We start from the raw sequence: 12,819 nt of genomic DNA, 5'->3' as shown, positions 1-12,819 counted from the left end.
ACAGCTGGGCGCACAGTCACTGCAGCTAGTAGTGTGTGTGTAACATGTGGCGAGGGTCAGAGCTTGCACGAGTATACAGCTGGGCGCACAGTCACTGCAGCTAGTACTATGTGTATAACATGTGGCGAGGGTCAGAGCTTGCACGAGTATACAGCTGGGCGCACAGTCACTGCAGCTAGTACTGTGTGGGTAACATGTGGCGAGGGTCAGAGCTTGCACGAGTATACAGGTGGGTGCACAGTCACTGTAGCTAGTACTGTGTGCATATCATGTGGCGAGGGTCAGAGCTTGCACGAGTATACAGCTGGGCGCACAGTCACCGCAGCTAGTACTGTGTGTATATCATGTGGCGAGGGTCAGAGCTTGCACGAGTATACAGCTGGGTGCACAGTCACTGTAGCTAGTACTGTGTGTGTAACATGTGGCGAGGGTCAGAGCTTGCACGAGTATACATCTGGGCGCACAGTCACTGCAGCTAGTACTGTGTGTATAACATGTGGCGAGGGTCAGAGCTTGCACGAGTATTCAGCTGGGCGCACAGTCACTGCAGCTAGTACTGTGTGTATAACACGTGGCGAGGGTCAGAGCTTGCACGAGTATAGAGCTGGGCGCACAATCACTGCGGCTAGTACTGTGTGTGTAACATGTGGCGAGGGTCAGAGCTTGCACGAGTATACAGCTAGGCGCACAGTCACTGCAGCTAGTACTGTGTGTGTAACATGTGGCGAGGGTCAGAGCTTGCACGAGTATACAGCTAGGCGCACAGTCACTGCAGCTAGTACTGTGTGTATAACATGTGGCGAGTGTCAGAGCTTGCACGAGTATACAGCTGGGCGAACAGTCACTGTAGCTAGTACTGTGTGTATAACATGTGGCGAGGGTCAGAGCTTGCACGAGTATACAGGTGGGCGCACAGTCACTGTAGCTAGTACTGTGTGTATATCATGTGGCGAGGGTCAGAGCTTCCACGAGTATACAGCTGGGCGCACAGTCACCGCAGCTAGTACTGTGTGTATATCATGTGGCGAGGGTCAGAGCTTGCACGAGTATATAGCTGGGTGCACAGTCACTGTAGCTAGTACTGTGTGTGTAGCATGTGGCGAGGGTCAGAGCTTGCACGAGTATACAGCTGGGCGCACAGTCACCGCAGCTAGTACTGTGTGTATATCATGTGGCGAGGGTCAGAGCTTGCACGAGTATACAGCTGGGCGCACAGTCACTGCAGCTAGTACTGTGTGTGTAACATGTGGCGAGGGTCAGAGCTTGCACGAGTATACAGCTGGGCGCACAGTCACTGCAGCTAGTACTGTGTGTATATCATGTGGCGAGGGTCAGAGCTTGCACGAGTATACAGCTGGGCGCACAGTCACTGCAGCTAGTACTGTGTGTGTAACATGTGGCGAGGGTCAGAGCTTGCACGAGTATACAGCTGGGCGCACATTCACAGCAGCTAGTACTATGTGTATAACATGTGGCGAGGGTCAGATCTTGCACGAGTATACTGCTGGGCGCACAGTCACTGTAGCTAGTACTGTGTGTGTAACATGTGGCGAGGGTCAGAGCTTGCACGAGTATACAGCTGGGCGCACAGTCACTGCAGCTAGTACTGTGTGTATAACATGTGGCGAGGGTCAGAGCTTGCACGAGTATACAGCTGGGCGAACAGTCACCGCAGCTAGTACTGTGTGTATATCATGTGGCGAGGGTCAGAGCTTGCACGAGTATACAGCTGGGCGCACAGTCACTGCTGCTAGTACTATGTGTATAACATGTGGCGAGGGTCAGAGCTTGCACGAGTATACAGCTGGGCGCACAGTCACTGCAGCTAGTACTGTGTGGGTAACATGTGGCGAGGGTCAGAGCTTGCACGAGTATACAGGTGGGTGCACAGTCACTGTAGCTAGTACTGTGTGTATATCATGTGGCGAGGGTCAGAGCTTGCACGAGTATACAGCTGGGCGCACAGTCACCGCAGCTAGTACTGTGTGTATATCATGTGGCGAGGGTCAGAGCTTGCACGAGTATACAGCTGGGTGCACAGTCACTGTAGCTAGTACTGTGTGTGTAACATGTGGCGGGGTTCAGAGCTTGCACGAGTATACAGCTGGGCGCACAGTCACCGCAGCTAGTACTGTGTGTATATCATGTGGCGAGGGTCAGAGCTTGCACGAGTATACAGCTGGGCGCACAGTCACTGCAGCTAGTACTGTGTGTATAACATGTGGCGAGGGTCAGAGCTTGCACGAGTATACAGCTGGGCGCACAGTCACTGTAGCTAGTACTGTGTGTGTAACATGTGGCGAGGGTCAGAGCTTGCACGAGTATACAGCTGGGCGCACAGTCACTGCAGCTAGTACTATGTGTATAACATGTGGCGAGGTTCAGAGCTTGCACGAGTATACTGCTGGGCGAACAGTCACTGTAGCTAGTACTGTGTGTATATCATATGGCGAGGGTCAGAGCTTGCACGAGTATACAGCTGGGCGCACAGTCACTGCAGCTAGTAGTGTGTGGGTAACATGTGGCGAGGGTCAGAGCTTGCACGAGTATACAGCTTGGCGCACAGTCACTGCAGCTAGTAGTGTGTGTGTAACATGTGGCGAGGGTCAGAGCTTGCACGAGTATACAGCTGGGCGCACAGTCACTGCAGCTAGTACTATGTGTATAACATGTGGCGAGGGTCAGAGCTTGCACGAGTATACAGCTGGGCGCACAGTCACTGCAGCTAGTACTGTGTGGGTAACATGTGGCGAGGGTCAGAGCTTCCACGAGTATACAGCTGGGCGCACAGTCACTGCAGCTAGTAGTGTGTGTATAACATGTGGCGAGGGTCAGAGCTTGCACGAGTATACAGCTGGGCGCACAGTCACTGCAGCTAGTACTGTGTGGGTAACATGTGGCGATGGTCAGAGCTTGCACGATTATACAGCTGGGCGAACAGTCACTGTAGCTAGTACTGTGTGTGTAACATTTGGCGAGGGTCAGAGCTTGCACGAGTATACAGCTGGGCGCACAGTCACTGTAGCTAGTACTGTGTGGGTAACATGTGGCGAGGGTCAGAGCTTGCACGAGTATACAGCTGGGCGAACAGTCACTGTAGCTAGTACTGTGTGGGTAACATGTGGCGAGGGTCAGAGCTTGCACGAGTATACAGCTGCGCGCACAGTCACTGCAGCAATACCCGAGTTCGAGATGGAGGCGGAAAATAAGGAAAGAAAGAAGGCAGAAATCGACGACATTTTCAATTTCCGTTCTTAGAAATAAGTGACCTTTGTAACATAAAAACTTTCCAGTCTGTCAAACACACGATAATGTCAATATAAATTATAAAACTATAAACATACCAGTAAAAATTCACACTGTTATACTTTTATATTATTATATTTATATTATATTTTGACTGAATACAATAAAGTCAATATACATCTTCATTCCCATTACATGCAAAAACTGTCAAAAAAGAGACACCCAGCTGGCTGTCGCGCAAAAATGTAGCGATGCGGCAGATGCAGCAAGAAATACAATACAAGAGACACTAGTTAAATGCAGTAGGATCTTCTCTAAGAGACACCTACAAACAGCAAACATAAGTAAAGAACAAAATGTGTAGGCGTAATAGATAATATCCCTTACGAAGAAGCTTCAACCCCCATCCTACTCTACCACATTATTTCCCGTCATTAAGTGAAACGATCTGACAATGCCAAACCGCGTAAGCGTAAAATAACTACACTAAAATATAAGGAGAACCAAACAACTACTCAGCCAGGGTATGACAAAGAAACGTATTTAAACATCGTAAGAAACCCCCAATTAGAACAACACCCAGTTAAGGTGTCACACACTCACAATAATGCTACACAGGCTGATCATTTAAACTATCTACCACCAATGAATCGGTAATGTAAGTAGTATAATAGGCGGATTCGGGCGCCACCACCTCCTCCGGCTCCCAGAGGCCTCCTCCACCACCACCACAACCAGAGGCCTCCCAGAGGCCTCCTCCACCACCACCACCACAGCCAGAGGCCTCCCAGAGGCCTCCTCCACCACCACCACAGCCAGAGGCCTCCCAGAGGTCTCCTCCACCATCCGCGGGAAATTTGAATTTGTAAACAAAGCCACGTGCTTTTTGACAGCTATCATCGACAACAACGCATCGCTAACCTCAGTACTGCCATCTTGACGGGCCTAAACCTCAGTAGTACCAACTTAACCTAACTAGCGCGAGATTTGAATGGGTAAACAAATCCATGTGTTTTTTGACAGCCACGTGCTTTTTGACAGACAACAACGCATCGCTAACCTCACTGCAGCCATCTTGGTGGGCCTAAACCTCAGTAGTACCAACTTAACCTCACAAGTGCGAGATTTGAATTTGTAAACAAATCCACGTGCTTTTTGACAGCTGTCACCCGCCATCTTTAAACTACAGAGCACCGTGCTGCCCTCTTTATCGCAGTAGCTGCAAATTCGTCACCTGTCATCGGCAGTGCTGCCATCTTGGCGGGCCTAAACCTTAGTGCTACCAACTTAACCTCACTAGCGCGAGATAAACAAATCCACGTGCTTTTTTGACAGCTGTCATCCGCCATCTTTAATCTATAGAACACAGTGCTGCCCTCTTTAGCTACTTACCTTTGAAATGTGGTGGCGGATAATTTGAAAAATGCTTTTTGACAGCAGCCATCTTTGAGCACCGTGCTGCCCTCTTTAGCTAGATACCTTTGAAATGTGGTGGCAGACAATTCCACATGACAGCAGCCATCCTTGAGCACAGTGCTGCCCTCTTTGTAGTGGCGGGAAATTCCACATGCTTTACAAACTCACGTGCTTTTTTCAGACAGCTGTCATCCGCCATCTTGCATCACAAACCTCAGTGCTGCACTCTTTAGCTAGATACCTTTGAAATGTGGTGGCGGCAATTTGAAACATTCTATTATATTATATATTATTATATTTGCCTTTATTTGTAGTGGCGAAGTTAGGACTCATGGTCCTCTCTTACACTTAACCACACTTCATTAACATAGTACATCTGAGAGCAATATTCATAATCTTATCTTAAAACTACCATTACAAACTAGAAACAAAATATGAAACAAAATAACAAACTCTATAAATATTCTTAGTCATGTCTTAAACTATCGTTACAAATTAAAAGTTGATTGACACTAAATACCCTAAGCACAGTAAACGTACATTCATACACACATTCACTCTGCCAGAATTGTTCAGCCTGGCGGCACACATCGAGGAGATGCTCACGGCAAGACAACTTGAATGAATTTAAGGATTGAATGGCTCTAATGTTGTGGGGGAGAGAATTCCATATTCTAGCTCCATTTGCAACAAAGGAACGGCTGAATGCTGCTGACCTGCTGAGAGGGATAGCATGTATACTGCCAGAGCGTGTGTTATGCTGGTGGAAAGGGGATAGGAAATTGAGTTGTGAAGATAAGTAGTATGGGATATTCTCTTTTAATACTCGAAAGATTAATACTGCCACGTGGAGGTTTCTATATTGTTCAAATTTTAGAAGGGAAAGTTGTCGTAACATGAACATCATAGCGTAAGGAAAAGATAAATCTAATACACGAATTCATAGCACGTTGTAATCGGCTTAGTTGTTCTCTCGTGGCATCAATTAGTACTACGTCACAGTAGGAAAATATAGGGAGGATAAGAGTATTTATAAGCCTAATTCTCATGTTTAGTGGCAGCATATTTTGATGATATTTTAGTGGGTGAAGGGACGCGTACACTTTTCTACAGATATTTGTAATGTGCTCTCCCCAGTTAAGATTCTCGTTTATAATTACACCAAGATTTCTTACCGAGTTTTCGTACGGAATAATTTTACCAGATAAAGTTAGTGGAGGAATGTTTTTGTTTTTTGCCGCACTGATTTGTTTCGTCTGCCCAACAATAATAGCTTTAGATTTTGATGGATTAATTAAAATACAGTTTTCATGAGCGTATGCACATATATTATTTAAGTCAGAGTTCATATAACCTATTGCTTGATTGATGTCTGAAATTTTGGAATGGTAATAGATCTGCATATCGTCAGCATACAAGTGGTATTTACAGTGTCTTAGCCGTGTCGATATATCGTTAATATAGATAACAAAGAGAAGTGGTCCAAGTACAGAGCCTTGTGGTACTCCTGAAAATTTCATTACCCATTCGGATGACCTATTCTGAATAATTACGCGTTGTTTTCGTTCCGTAAGATATGAGAGAAAGAATTCTAGGGCTGTCTGTCCAAGGTGAAGCGATTTCAATTTAGCAACCAGTACGTCTATATTTACTGTGTCAAAAGCGCTGCTAAAATCAAGAAGTGTAAGTAACGTCACCTGCCTTTCGTCCATAGCGCGTCTTATGTCGTCTGTAACTTTCAGCAGGGCAGTGGCCGTACTGTGTCCCTTTTTGAAACCCGATTGTAAAGGGTCAAGTAGTTTGTATTTATTTAAATAGTCGGTTAATTGCGCGTGTACTATGCTTTCAAGAGGCTTGGAGAGGGATGAAAGTATGCAAACGGGTCGATAATCTGTTATAAGTACAGGTGAGGAAGTTTTGGGAACAGGATTTATAATGGCATTTTTCCACATTTTTGGAAATAGGCCACTTGTGAGGCACGTGTTGTATATATGAGTAATGGCAGGAAGAATAATGTCAATGATGTGTTGTATTATGAGTATGGGTATTTCATCAGGTCCTACAGCAGATGATGTAATTGATAATACCTCGCGTTTCACGTCAATCTCTGTGACTTCGCGAAATTCAAAGAATGGCCTATTTGGTGGTGGCTGGTTCAGAAGAGATTTTATAGTCTGTGATATTGTGCGTATTTCCGGTTTAATTTTTACTTCAGAAAAATGAGCATTCAATCTCTCCAGAGAGATGTCTGGATTACATGGCTGGGGCAAAGCTTTCCCAATTCCAATGGAACGAAGTTGTTTCCAAGTGTTTGGCACATTTAAATTTCCAGCCAGGTGATTGTAAAAAGAAAATTTCTTATTTCGAATTATTACTTTAATTCTATTCCGAAGTTGTCGATACTGTTCAAGCGCTCTGGAAGAGTGTGTGCGTCTGTAGAGCCGGTGTAACGCGTCACGGTGAGACATCATTTGTTTAATGTCATCGGTCAGCCATGGGGAAGGAGGTCGGGAGACTTTGGCCGAACGCTTAGGTGCATGTTTATCAAGGAGACCAAGTATAATTGAACTTAAAGTTTCAACTTTCTTATCGATACCATTTATATTTTTTACGTCATACCAAGGACTATTCAAGGCGTCAACTCTCAGATGATCTAAGTTTATATGTTTAATGTCCCTGAATGTGATGTATCTGGATTTATACTTCGGTACTTTGAGCGAGTAAGATAAGTATATTAAGTCATGTGTCGATATACTAGGGGTAGGAATTTGTCCATGTGATACTATTTTCTGTGGGTTGTTAGTGACCATTAAGTCAATTGGTCTATGTGAAGATGAGGTATGATTTGTCGGTTTTAGTGGAAGTATTGTCATGTCACACGTCTGGAAAATACTTAAGAGTTGCTTTGTATCTCCAGTCTGTTCCAGTAAATTAGTATTGAAGTCTCCAAATATTAAAATATGTTCATAAGCAGGTGATAGTCTCTGCAGGATGTCTTCAATGTCTGAGAGGTGACCTACCCGTGGTGGCCGATAAACAACTCCTATTAGGGCTTTAACTTTTGTCACAGTTATCTCGACAAAAATAAACTCAGGTCTCGGGTCAGGACAGTGGGCAGATGTGCATACGATTTTACATTTAATATCATCTCTACAGTACAAGGCTACTCCTCCGCCTCTTAAATTTATTCGGTCATGCCTGTAAATATTATAGCCCGTTATGTGTACCATACTACTAGGGATAGTTGCGCGTAACCAACTCTCACTGATACAAGCTACGTGTACATTACTGTTTTCAAGGAGAGCTGTTAGCTCCTCATGGTGAGCAGGTAGGGATTGAGAATTTAAATGAATGCAGTTCAATGAACGTGCGTTGGCCTGAAATACTTTCGCTAATGAGCCTTGGCAGCGGGGTGTCTCCGTTCTCGGATAGGAGAGGTTAGGGGTAGCCGGACAGTCAGGTCCACAGCTGGTAGTGGTTATAACAGTATGCATCACACAAAGCAGAATACCAAGAAGAATACATGCTTCTTACCTGCGTATTTCCTCTGATATCGCGCCGGCTTTTCATGCACTCAATCACATTCACACTCAATAATAAAACACTATAATACAAACGTAAACTAATCCACATTGTCGTTACTTCACACTGTTTGACCCCCTAGCTGCTTGAATAACATTGTTAAGGTCAGCTCGTGTGGTCACTTGAATTTTCTTCCCATCAGAGCTTAGAATAATGATACGTCCATCCTTAGTCCATACAGATTTCTGACCAAAGTGGTCACGCGCAGCGTTTAGTATGTCCTTTCTCGTTGCTGTTAGCGATTCTGTTATCAGCATACCCGATCCCTTCAGCGATTTCTTTGCACGCCAGATACGGTCACGTTCGTGATATCGCGTGAACTTTATTATGATGGGCCTCTTCCCTCCCGTCAATACCTCAGCTGTTGTTCTCCTTGGTTTCCCAATCCTGTGACAGCGATCTAAATTGTCCAATGTCAAGTCTATTCCTAGGTGAGATTTCACAACACCGAACACCTTGTCATAGACGTCCTCGTTCGGAGCTTCTGCCACCCCGTGGAGTAATAGGCAGTTTCTCCTGCTGTACTGCTCTGCTTCGTCGATTAGGTCGTCCTGTTTCGAGATCTGGTTGTGCATTTGGGTAAGTTCGGAATTCACCTCCTTGAGCTCCTCGGTGACAGCAGCTCTGAAAGACTGGAACTCAAGGGCGAGTGCGTCTAGTGAAACATCGCCGGGGTTGGTAGCACTGCTGTTGGCGGCGCGCGTTGCTTTCTCGAAGCGAGCTTGGATGTCGTTTAGCTTTTCTTCGAATGAAGAAATCCGCTTGTTCAATGACTTTAGAGACATTGTGAATGAATGTATGTAGCTACTGAGTGTTATTTAGTTATGAAACTTGACCTAGTACACACGAATTGCAGTTAAACTTGCTGATTTGCTAGGTGGTTTACGGAGCTCTCTCACATGCACTTCTTCACTGCCGCCATTTTATATGCTTTATATGTGCTCTTGTTTGGAAACAAAGCCACGTGCTTTTTTCTGACAGCTGTCATCCGCCATCTTTAATCAATAGAACACTGTGCTGCTATCATGCGGGCAATTTCGTCAGCTCTCATCCGCCATCTTTAATCCACAGAGCACCGTGCTGCCCTCTGTAGTAGCGGGCAATTTGAAAAGTTCTGCTAGCTGTCATCCGCCATCTTTAATCAAGAGAGCACCGTGCTGCCCTCTTTAGCTAGATACCTTTGAAATGTGGTGGCGGCAAATTCGAAGTGCTTTACAAACTCACGTGCTTTTGTCATCCGCCATCTTTAATCCACAGAGCACCGTGCTGCCCTCTGTAGTAGGGGCAATTTGAAAAGTTCTGTCAGCTATCAACCGCCGTCTTTAATCAAGAGAGCACCGTGCTGCCATCTTTAGCTAGATACCTTTGAAATGTGGTGGCGGCAAATTGAAAAATTCCACGTGCTCTTGTTTGGTAAACAAACTCACGTGCTTTTTGTCAGCTGTCATCTTACATCGCAAACCTCAGTGCTACACTCTTTATGTACATACTTTTGAAATATGGTGGCGGATAATTTAAAAAGAAAAATTCTACAGCAGCCACCTCTCGACGCTAATTGCACAAGATAGTGGCTATACATGACTCCTTAAAGGTGCTTATGCAAGATGACCGCTATACATAGGTTCTTATGAGACGCCCTTGGGATGCTTGCGCAAGATGGCAGTTATACAAGGCTACTTATGAGACACCCTAGGGATGCTTGCGCAAGATGGCGGTTGCTCTTATTAGGCGGCTTAAGGGTCCTTGCACAAGATGGCTAGAGACGCCCTAAGGATGCTTGCACAAGATGGCGGACACAAGATGGCGGCTATACACAACTCCTTACGAGACGCCTTAAGGGTGCTTGCGCATGATGGCTGCTGCTCTTATGAAGAAAGCTAGCTTAGAGGCTAACGTGTCGTGCTAGTTCGATTCGTTAAATTTGGGGCTTAAATGCAAAATGTTAAATATCTCGAAAACGGTGCATCGTAGAGCAAAACGGACAAAATTAATCTGGCTAACACTTAGGTTCGCAGTATGAGGAACATGATAGCATAAGAAAAACATAGTCTAATGATGGGATCAACGGTTCGGTTCCTACTTAGGCCCTTTGGCATTCGCTCTGTTTTAGCTTGTATTGAAGCGAGTCTTCGTAACATGATCAGGTCTAGCTATGGTAGAGAGTATAACGTACCGTGCTTGTTCGATTCATTAAATTTGGGGCTTAAATGCAAAATGTTCAATATCTCGAAAACGGTACATCGTAGAGCAAAACGGACAAAATTTTTCCGCCTAATACCCAGGTTCGCAGTATCTAATGATGAGATCAACGGTTCGATTCCTACTTAAACCCTTTGGCATTGGCAGCTATCTAATTCCACAAGATGTTGGCTGCTCTTATGAGACACAAGATGGCTTGAGACGTCCTAGGGATGCTTATGTAAGATGGCGGACACAAAATAGTGACTATACATAGCTCCTTATGAGACAGCCTAGGGGTGCTCGCACAAGATGGCGGCTAGTCTTATGAAGAAAGCTAGCTTAGAGGCTACTGCGCAAGATAACGGCTGCTGTTATGCATGCGGCGCAGGGCAATTTGAAATTCTGTGTGCAAAATCAACAGAGCACCCTGCTGCCCTCTTTAGCTGAAATGTGGTGGCGGATAATTTGAAAAATTATTTTGACAGCTGTCATCTTTAAACAATGGTGACTATACATAGGCTGTTAAAGCCTTATCATTCTCCTCCTCCTCCTCCTCCTCCGCCTCTTATGTCAAGGCATAGTTTTATATCGAACAAGTTTAAACCTGCATCGCGAAGGCAAGTGTGTGCAGCAATAACATTATTGTGCATGTTTAGACTTGCGAAACATTAGAAGAGTAGAATCAAACGCTGTACTCGATACAACATGTGATCAGAATATTGATTGATGTGTTCAGAACACAAAATAAGTGATCAAGACTAGAATCGAACACTGTACTCAATACATCATGTGTTTAGAACATGTCAGGGGATACCCTTGTTCTAAGAAGATTATTTATTATTATTTATTAATTATTAATTATTTCATTAAAAGTCGGTGTTTCATTACAGTGTTTATAATGTGTCAAGTAGGGTTAATATTCCTTTACTACAACACCTTAAATAGATTCAAGAAAATAATCTATGTTTACTGCTAATTAGAGATAAATAATTACTTCAAAAGAGAGATCATAATCTCGTCCACAGAAATATAACATTAGTTAAAAAAATTGACACTCATATGGCAGTGATGATTGTTGATTTCCCTTTTACGTAGGCCAGGATTAGGCTGTAGACCTGGGTTCCATTGGCTGAGGTAGAGGTTTTGTATCGATGACTTAGCAAGTCATTTTGGCGAATGAGTCCCACGTAGTAAGCAGAGGTGAGTTCATGGTGTTCTTTATTTTCATCCGTCGCTGCAGACGAAATAAGTCGACTGATGACCACGTTGATTCCATGGAATACGAGCTGATCGTCTTGCGCGCGCCCCATATTCCATGTACGACACTGCTGAGAGCGAACCGTTCAACGATTCAGCATAAGACTCTTGGTTCTCTAAAACTGTTCCTCGCACCTGCCTTCAAGGACGCTCTCCGCCTGGCCCTACTCCCTGATGCAGACAACTACTTGACACATCATCATTCCAAGACTCGTAGAACTGAAGATTGTTAGCTTGTACAAATTCGTAAGTAAGAGAAACTGTTTTATAAGGGAGTCTATTTCGTAAGACAGTTTGTTGGTAAGAGAACTGACATCAGCTTATATTATCTCGTATTCCTCCATAGTGGTAAGGGTTATATTTATTCCTATTGGCTGGAAAAAATCACTTCATTCTTTATTGGTTATTAAAACGCGTTGGGAATCCTCCCAAATTATAGCTGGGCTCGTCACGTCCTGCTTGCTACTCGCCGCTAGAGCGCCCCCCTCCTGTAACCTTGAGGATTGACTCTCCTCGTCACAGCTGTTCGTTCGGTGAAAATAAGTATTGGAAATGAACAAATTACAGTATATGGAAGAAAAGGACATTTTGTCATTTCTTCTAACAATAACCATTTTGGACGCGTACTGTATCTGTTTGTGTGTCCAGTGACGTCTTCGTGCTGTTCCGTATTTCTTACCTGTGGTACACCGTGCTGGGCGCTGTGGTCACCATGGTCGTGTCTCTGGTGGTGAGCTTCGCGACGGGGCCCAACGATCCCAGGGACGCAGACCGCCGGTTGCTGAGTCCAGTCGTCAGGTGGATGATGCCGCAGCACAACACAGAGGACGCTCTCAGCAAGGGGTACAAGGTACGTGTTGATGTCTTTCCTGGAAATTAAATATCTCCATGTTTCACTTACTCCCTTGTCAATACCAAACGACACTCACTTGTTACTGCATTCGTGCTGTAGCTACACTTGGAGGCGATATGTAAATAACATACTCGTTTAAATTACTTCCGGATCTGTCAACGCCTTATAAAACAAAAAAGCATCGCTAAATATTTGTTAATTCTGATATGCAATTCATTTCGTTCCCCGTAACGTGCTATTTCTGGTTCCGCGAGTACAGGCTTACACTTTACCGACATATTCTA

General features: G+C 44.7%; 1 protein-coding gene across 4 annotated transcripts in view; it reads left to right on the top strand.

Moving 5' to 3' along the window:
* LOC136875406 (sodium-coupled monocarboxylate transporter 1) overlaps positions 1–12,819 on the top strand; it is a 238,344-nt gene that overhangs the window by 213,282 nt on the left and 12,243 nt on the right. For all 4 annotated transcript variants that reach the window (XM_068228195.1, XM_068228197.1, XM_068228196.1 and 1 more), the window contains one exon: positions 12,331–12,532. In XM_068228195.1, coding sequence (XP_068084296.1) covers positions 12,331–12,532 — 202 coding nt within the window. The remainder of the gene's footprint in view (positions 1–12,330; positions 12,533–12,819) is intronic.

This window comes from Anabrus simplex, chromosome 6 (genome assembly GCF_040414725.1).
Source record: "Anabrus simplex isolate iqAnaSimp1 chromosome 6, ASM4041472v1, whole genome shotgun sequence".
Lineage (NCBI taxonomy): Eukaryota > Metazoa > Arthropoda > Insecta > Orthoptera > Tettigoniidae > Anabrus > Anabrus simplex.
This window is presented reverse-complemented; position numbering and strand designations above follow the sequence as displayed.